Genomic DNA, 9,397 nt, shown 5'->3' with positions numbered 1-9,397 from the left:
TTTGTTCATATAGTCCTCGACAAGAATTTTCAAGAAGTCTTTAGTACTCTATACCTAGACTAAATCTTATCAGTATAAGTACAATTAATTAAGTATCTCAATATTATTTTTTATTAGTATAAAAACTATTACAATAATAAGAACAAGATTCAAAGTTAGGATTATATATATATATATATATATATATATATATATATATATTATCTTGTATTCTACTACTACATTAACTTAGTAATTTTTATGTACCGATTGATACCATATAATTTTCTTATTTGTACAATTATGTACCATGAGATTATTATAAGCTCCATTTTACTTGGAGTGAGTTTGAAAACCCCATATTTATATAATATTTTAAAATTTCATCTTAAATCTTTATTTCATTCTAAGATCTAAATAATGAATTTTTAAAACTAGTTAATCATGTAAAAATAACAAGAAAAATTAAGGTCTCTAAAAGCTCATTTAAATTAGAATTAATGGACTCAAATGTAAATCAACCCCCCAAGTTTTGGTATTGACGAATCATCAATCTAGTCTCATTTTTTTCGATATAGATATAAGTTTATTTGGACAAAACATACCAACCTTACATGAACATAATTATCTTATCAAATTTTTTTAAATAAATAGGAGTAGACAATTAATCACTCCTTAATATAATTAAAAGGTTTACCCATGAAAATAACTGGGATTGTAATATGTGGGTACAAACCTATAAAACCTAGATAGAAGAGAAAAATGACTTACACTTAATGATCCGAACCTATATAGGTTAATCCCTTCAAGAATTCCTTCAGGAATTTTAGAGTATGTTTGAATGAGTAATTTTAATGGAGTATTCTTTTTCAAAGAATTTTAAATATTTTAGAGTGGAATACCTTGTTTGGATGAAGAATTTACAAAGAAGTTAAAATTCAAACATTTATAAAATTCTTTAATGGTGTGTTTGTATGAAGAATTTTAAAAATTCAAGGAATTTAAAATTCTTGAAATTTGAATTACTTTAATTTCAATTTTCATCATTCTTTAAATGTTTTATTTGGATAAGTCAATTTAAATTTCTTAAATTTTAAAATTAGTTTAAATATGATAATTTGATTTTCACCATGAGTAAAATTGATTATATAATTTTAAATAATTAATAGTTTTGAAAATTAATATTAGAAATATTTAATAATTTAAAAAATAATCTTGAAATATTCAATAATTAAGAGATAAGAGAGACATAAAAATTGAGTTAAGAAAGAAAAAAAAGTGAAGAATTTCATATTCTTACTTTTTTGGGAGAATTTCAAATTCTAATCTTTTAAGAATATTTTACAAATGTTTGGAATTTAAATTATTTATAAATTCTTTATTCAAACAAAGTATTTCATCCCAAGACATTAATTTGAAATTCTTCAAAAAAAAAAAATAAATAACTCAATTCAAATTCCTCATTTAAACATATTGTAAAAGTCAACCAAACAAAATAAGATAAGAACGATTCAGTTTGGTTTAGTTTGAATTAATTATGAAATTCAAATAAAACTAAATTAATATTTTGTGCTTTGGTTTGGTTCAACTTTTGTAGTTTATAAAATTTTTTATTTAAAAATCAACTAAAAATATGCAATATTATGTTATTTATTTAAGATCATATGAAAAAAATATATATATAAATACTAAAATATTAATATATTAGTCCATGCAAAGCACAAACATTTCTTTTTATATATAAAATTAAAATTTATAATGAATTATATATATTGTAACGATCCATCATGACTATTACATTAAACAAAATCACTATTTCTAGTAGTGAAAACTAAATTACTAAAACATACAAGATTAAAGGAGGGAATATGTCTCATATACATACATACATACATACATATATATATATATATATATATATATATATATATATATATATATATATATAAATGAATATAGAAGTAGAATATTTGTATTGATATAAACAAGTTATATACACATATATATTAATTCCAAAATAATCTTATGTCATAGTGTTGGTCAAGTACAACTATACAAGCTACATCTAGTAGCATCAACACCAACCAAAGGTAACATTACCCACCAACAATCACTCTTCAAGCCTTGCCCTGATTTGCTCTTATATAACATATGATCATTACAATCCAAATCACAATGGAAACATAAGGGTAAGCTAAAGTATGAAAACATGTAAGTATAAAAAATAATTCTATAACATACAACATCATAGCAAAACATACATGAAAGTTAAACAATTCAAAGCAAACATACATCTTATCCACACCATATCAACTAAGATTTTCATCAATGCATATGAAAACGGCACAACATACATCATATGCAAACACCTCAACTAATGTGTCGTTACACATTCGCTTATGAAGATCTCCTAACAACATGAGTAATCTAAGTGACTCCACCCTACTGAACCAATCTAATCATTTTCACACTCGAAACGTCGACTCGATCATAACAAAATGGGATAACAATCCCTCCTTTAGTTTCTTGAATCTCCTCACTTACACTAGGAAAGTCCGATTCTACCATTAGGAATAATACAACTAGGTATAGGCTTACCATGACCTTAGCATTCATTACCAAGTTACAAATGAAATTCAATCACTGATTATTCTTAAAGAGTCATGCAACCTTTTTAGGTAATTGGTTAAGGGTTGTAGTCCTCGATCTCCTACCTTACTTAACCAGTAACTAAGGACTTGGAATAGACATCAACACACCTCGAAACTCACTCCAAGAGATACACCTACTTAAGAAGGGTTTCCAATAGTGGCCTATCCGAACACCACTCCAAGATTTCCTACGTGGGATCTTTAGTTTTCAAAACATTTTTCTTTTCTCAAGTACTAAGTTAACCAACATGCTTTATTGCCATACTGCATTTTCTACATGTAGACCTCATCATACATCATCTATATACATCACATCCAATCAATGCATATAAATATTAACAACATTGTACAAGTATACAACATACATATGTTCATCATCATCTAACACCACACAAACATCTATATATGTCATATCCAATCAACATACATAGAACTACAATCTTCATACTTTATACAACAACTAATCATTAATAATTAAATCATCATCATACATTGTCCTAAATCAAAGTACAATCAACATACAAGATATTAAATTAACCTTCATTCTTACTTTGTATAACATCCATATTACAAAACAAAGGAGGGTCCAGACACTTCAAATGCCCTTAATCCTAGCTCTGAGTGATGCAATTTCGCTTTAAGTGCCTTGAAACTTGCTTGGAGCGAGCCCAAATAGAGAGCACTCTTGGAGTCTCACTCTAGTCGCTCCAAGTGACACCACCCTTGCTCTGAGCGACCAAATTTTCTCAAAGTGCTCCCTAATTCGCCTTAAGTGAGCAAAGTTAGGGACTATCCCTTAACTTCCACCTCTACTCGCTCTGAGTGAAAGTAAATTCTCACTCCAAGCCATCAAACTCGCTCTAAGCGATCATAATTCGCTCTAAACAAGACAAGTCAAAAACCATTCTTGAATTGGTCACACCTACTTGCTTAGAGAGACCTGCATGGGAAATTTAAGCGAGCAAGCCCAAAAACTTTCATATTAATGAATGAACATAACAACTTTAAAAGAAATAAAAAAACTAGATGCCACTTTGAATCCTTTCATCCATACCAATTTCTCAGTCATGTAGTTCAGAACTTAACATCTTTTATCATCCTACAATTTAGAAATAACACAAAAAGCCACATGCAATCACCCCATTGCAACCAAATCATGGATTTCTTCCATCCTTCACCAAGAACCCTAGGTTTGTCACAAATTTCAACACCCAATCCAATTTAATCATACTAGTAAGCATTCAACAAGAGTCCTAATGCATGCAACACTAAAATCTATTAATAATAATTTCTACAGTACACCATAACAATGACCTTCCAAGATTTTAAGCTCTACCACCAAGCTTCCAACGACAAACTCCCTCCCTAAAGAGCTTGTGTGCCTAAGAAGGGAAAGAGACGATAGCTCAAAAACTTCACTTGGTTTCCCACCAGAAACCTATCCAAATAGCACGAAATTTAGTGTTACATATATACACATATAATATGTTTGAAATAAAAAATTATTTAAAATTTTTACAAACAGATGTTTTTAAATATATAAATTATATTTTAGATTTATAATAAATAATTTATATAATAACAAAAAGTTATTTTTATTTATTGATAATTAATTTTAAAATTAATATTTAATTCATTAATAATTAAGATAAATAAAAATTGAATTAGATAAGACATTAAAAAAATTCTTACAAATCTTCTCATTGAGAAAAAATCCCTAAAAATACTCTCACGCAAGATAATAATTTATTTTTAATATATAAGAGTTAATTTCGGTCATTTAATATATTTAACATCAATTCTTATCATATTATTTAGTAAAATATTTATTTAATATAATTTTAGTTATCGTATTAAATATGTTAGTTATATATATATATAAATATTTTTGAACGTTATAAATAATTCATAACTTTCCATTCTAAAATTTAGTTAATAAATTAGAATTTATAAAATAAATTTTAATTAAGTATTATAAAATATATTTAGAGAAAAAAACTCATTTTAATAGCTTACAATTTTATTTATACATGCATTTTGAATATATATATATATGTGATTTAATTTAGTTTATAGTAGTTTAATATTCTAATCCAAAAACAATACCAAATCACATAGTTTTATAAATTTAAAAATTAAATCAAATCGCTAAATTAAATTTTAAAAAAACCTCTAGTATATGGTTTTGTCCTCCGATTGGAATCTTCAACATGTTGATGATTTGGGCTTGAAATTAAATGCTAAAAGGCATGGATATGTTTTCGTGAAGTTGCGAATAAAGAAAAATAAATAAAATTTATTGTGTTTTATCAATTAATTATTTATTTTATTTTTAATTATATTTGAATAGTATTTTAACATGTGTAACATCGTAAATTTGTATTTTATATAATTAAAATTTATAATAAATAAATATTTTATCATAAAAATTATATTTTATTTATGACAAATAATTTATAGTGTGGTACAAAATTATTTTTAATTATTAGTAATTTATTTTACCAAAGTATTGACTTTATAAATAAATAAAAAAATCGAAAGAGGTAAAAGAAGATTAAGAATATAATATTGAACCATAAAAATATTTGTTACGAAGAATAATAGTTAAAAACGCCGATGTCAAATAACAGTACCTAATTTCTGAATCTACTTTCATTCAAATAATTGTTATAATTTACATTATTAAACATTTCTGATTTCTAACAGTTGCACAAAAATTTATACCAACGGCATGGCCTTTTGTATTTGTAATTGCAAGAGCGTGTAATGTAGCAATTAATTTTGTGGTTTGGTCTTGTTATTTTAATAAGGTTCTTAGATTCTGTAGTTTGTTTGTTAAAGTGAATTATTGGTGAAGGGAATAAATAAAGCATCTGACATTGATCTCACTACTATTATGCCCTACCTCAACCCTAGCTAGCCCCAAAACAATCCCAAGGTGCAATGCAACCCCCAAATTAAGGAAATGAGTCTGAGCAACCATTAATTTATAGCCTTAAAACACTGGCCACCAGCTTTTGCGTTCCACTTTATAATAAAAAGGAATACTGAATAAATGAAAGAAAAAGTAACATATGCAAAGTTTCTCAACCCCAACTCTATAAAATACTGAGACCCCATAACTTTAAGTTTCTTCAACAGCTAGTAAGAAAGCAAAACACAACACTCTAAGCTTTAGCCAAAGCCTTGTTTGGTTGCTCATACAAGGAAATATCACAAAGGTAGTGAAAGAGGAAAAAGAAAGTATAAGGGAAAGCAGATTAAATATTTCATTTCAAGAGTATTATTAATTCCTTACAAAGATTTTTCTATAGTTCAGCAAATGATGGCTGGGAACCCTAACTGGTGGACTATGCATCCACCATCTTTGATCCCTCCCCAGTACGTGCTTGGATCTTCTTCAATTCCTTTTAATTCTTCCACACAAAACCCAGAACCCCCTCAGTCATTGAGCCAACTTCTCTTGTAAGCACCCTCTCTCTCTTTTATCTGTGCATGCCTTCAGTGTTGGCTTCCTCTTTTTAAAATACTGTTTGATATTCTGCAAACCAGCTTAAATACTTTACCTTAGTCATCTACTTTGCTTTTATTGTCGATGTAAAAATTTCTTGGTTCTGTTTGTTTTGCAGCACTGGTTTGCCAGGAGAGGAAGAGAGAGTTGCATTCAGTCATTTTCAATCAAAAAAGTTGGATGGCTGGGATGAACATATGCTTAATCCATCCCCCATATCTCCTATGGTTGATGTAATAAAGCAAGAGGTTTCCCAAAGTGGAAACTTATATCATCACCATGGACATGATCAGGAGTTTCAGGTTTCTGGAGCACCTTGGTCACATAACATGGTGCCAGTTTCTTCTTCCCCTAGGTCTAGTGTTGCTAGCTTGAGTAGTAATAATTTATTGGATTTCACTTATAACAAGACAGATTATAGGAAGAACCAACTACCAGATCACACATCCGAGGTAATATTATTATTATTATTCCTTCTTTTATTCTCTCATCTAGGCTTTCACCTAATTTATACATGCATAGATTATTATTTATTATTTCTTCAAAACTATTTTTCATGATCTGTCTCTTCTTCTCTTTTAGTGTAATAGCGCAGCCAGTGGTGGAGTTTATAAGAAGACTAAGAGTCAGCCATCTTCAAGCCAACCACCTCTCAAGGTGACTTCTCTTATTTACTGCCTCACTTTCACTATTTACTGAGTGTTTGGTTGTTGTGTGTTGTCTTTCTTGATTGTCTCACTCTCTAAAACTGTAATATTCTTTCTGTTTCTGCAGGTAAATATGCATGATCGTTGAAAGAGAGAAAAAACATATGAATTCATGTATACTGACAACTATATATAAATATGAAATCTGTTAAATTAATCAGGTGAGAAAGGAGAAGCTAGGTGATAGAATAACAGCACTTCACCAGCTAGTTTCCCCATTCGGAAAGGTAATAAACAAACCACTCCAATTACTACGAACACAACAAAACACTCACAAAATACAAAATATATAATTACTCACAAGCGCCTTGTGTGTTTGTTTGGTTTTAGTGTTTGTTTAAGGAGACCCCATGAACAGTTGTTTTCCGTTCTTTTATGATATCCGATTACTGTTTATAATTTTTTCTTTCTGATTTATCATTTTTAACCTTAAAAGAGACAGATGACCGGTGTTGTGGTTGTGGTGTGTTTCACTTTTGCAGACTGACACGGCTTCTGTCTTGTTAGAAGCCATTGGATACATAAGATTCCTTCAGAGTCAAATTGAGGTGATGTTTCTCCCTCATATTTTATACGCTGCAAAATATTTAGTGATCACTGGTCAGATATGATAGAGCATGCAGTTAAAGTGTCACCGATATTAATGTTAGTTTCTCTCTATAACATTCTTTAGTTTTTCTTTTCTCTTTTCTTCAGGCACTCAGTTCTCCTTACTTGGGCAATGGATCAAAAAACATGAGGAATCCACAGTCTGTAAGTACTCACTTCCCAAAGCCTTCTCTCTCTCTTTCTCTTTCTTTGTTAACTCTCATAAATATGACATACCTACATATATTTGAGTAGGACAAAAATATACCTACTATACCATATAATTGAGGGGAAAGTTTCCTCTTCTCTTTATTTTCTTTTTAAGCAACAGGTACATGGAGAAAGAAATTCTGTATTTCCTGAGGACCCCGGTCAGGTATGCTTTATTGGATCCATCAATTCATTACAATCAAATTAGGAGTCTCTTTGTAATTATGACAATATTTAATCAGGGAAAAAGCCATAAAAAAATAACAAGGCTTCTCAGCTTTTTATAACATCTTTTTAAAGCTATTGAAAAGTATAATGCGAGGCTGCATTTCTCATTTGAAGTCAAAAAGCTTGGAGAGAGAAGTGAAATTATTAATACTTTTTTTCCCCCTTTTTATTTCCATCTAGCTGTTGAATGACAATGGCCTGAAAAGAAAGGGAGCTCCAAACCAGGTATTCTTTCTTTTTATGCAAAGGTGTACCACGCTGAGTTTAGTATATTATTATGTCTTTCATTTACTCATTATTATCTTGGATATCTTGTAAGGCTCATCCTAATCATTATTATCATTATCAGCATTAGTTGCATAATTGTGCAGAACATGCATGCATGTCTAGGCAAAACTATCCAGGCTTTGCATTAATTAATATCAAAGATAATATATTTTTTTTTTCCACAAGAATTGAATTTAGTATACACAATCTGCTCAATCAACTGAACTGACCCTTGTGACATTCATTTTTCATTTGGTTAAAAAATAAATTACCATCTAATCATTTATTTGTTAATTAATAATTGATCAGGATGCAAAAGATAAGCCAAAGGACTTGAGGAGTAGAGGGTTGTGCTTGGTTCCTGTGTCTTGCACCCAACATGTTGGAAATGAAAATGGAGCTGATTACTGGACACCTGCATACGGCAGTGGATTTTAAGATTTTAACATATAAGCGCAATGCAGCAAGCAATCCTTTTTGGAAAAAATTTATGGATGATATAACATCGTGAGCAGTCAATCTGTAATAATGAAAAGGCTGATTGCTCACGATGCTATATAGCATTCATGATTTACCCAACTCAAAAATCTTATCCATTATGTACTGTCTCTAATCTAATTATTAGGTTAACTCAATAAGTTATTAATAAGTGTTGTCAAAACATTAATTAATCTGTAATTTTAGTTTTTCTAAACATCCGTTTTCTATGCTTCCAATTATTCCTTCTTTAGTTCTGAAGGATCATTATTGATAATTAATTAGCATTTCTCTCTATGTTTGTTTAATTAGGATTGCAATATCTACGAACTTTGTTCCCTCCCATCTCCGTCTTCATGATCTTTACATTTGTTTTTCATAAAAAATCTAGTGTTTGAAAGAGTACAAGAACTCAAGCATATGACGATCTTATAATTATGTTACTGATAAGATATATGGACGCGTACTAAATTAAAACAAGCATGACAGGAGAGTGCTTGCAACGTGAACAGAAGAGATTAAGAAGAGTACTTGATGGAAAAGAGACAGTGAATAACACGATTCTTGTGATGATTGCGAATCAAATACACATAATAATTAAAAAGGAGAATTAATGATTATGGTCATTTTAATTGTCACCTCTATTGAAACAAATTTGATCCAGCTGATAATGAAAATTTAGAACTAATAAATGGAATTTTTATTACCCTGGTGAAAATAATAAAATGCTCAGTATCATTTTATAGACGATAATTTGTAGCTACTATCACTGTAGGTTA

The 9,397-nt window shown here is 29.3% G+C and overlaps 1 protein-coding gene across 4 annotated transcripts; it reads left to right on the top strand.

The window, feature by feature from the left end:
• Nucleotides 1-5,645: 5,645 nt before the first annotated feature.
• Nucleotides 5,646-8,926, top strand: LOC109808139 (transcription factor bHLH68). Of its 4 annotated transcripts, none has more exons than XM_020371003.3 (10): nt 5,646-5,851; nt 5,945-6,095; nt 6,260-6,593; nt 6,724-6,798; nt 7,010-7,075; nt 7,331-7,396; nt 7,545-7,601; nt 7,762-7,812; nt 8,055-8,099; nt 8,451-8,926. In XM_020371003.3, exons 2-10 carry the CDS (start codon nt 5,953-5,955, stop codon nt 8,577-8,579), a joined length of 966 nt encoding a protein of 321 aa, XP_020226592.1. In that variant the 5' UTR covers nt 5,646-5,851; nt 5,945-5,952; the 3' UTR covers nt 8,580-8,926. The 4 variants fall into 4 exon arrangements, with proteins under 4 accessions (XP_020226592.1, XP_020226591.1, XP_020226593.1 ...); XM_020371002.3 differs by having other exon boundaries at nt 5,647-5,851; nt 5,950-6,095; XM_020371004.3 differs by having other exon boundaries at nt 5,650-6,095; nt 7,768-7,812.
• Nucleotides 8,927-9,397: the final 471 nt, after the last annotated feature.

The sequence above is a fragment of the Cajanus cajan genome, chromosome 5, assembly GCF_000230855.2.
Source record: "Cajanus cajan strain Asha chromosome 5, NIPB_CcT2T_4, whole genome shotgun sequence".
Classification (NCBI taxonomy): Eukaryota; Viridiplantae; Streptophyta; class Magnoliopsida; order Fabales; family Fabaceae; genus Cajanus; species Cajanus cajan.
Note: the sequence above shows the minus strand (reverse complement) of the source record. Positions and strands in the feature narration are given on the sequence as shown.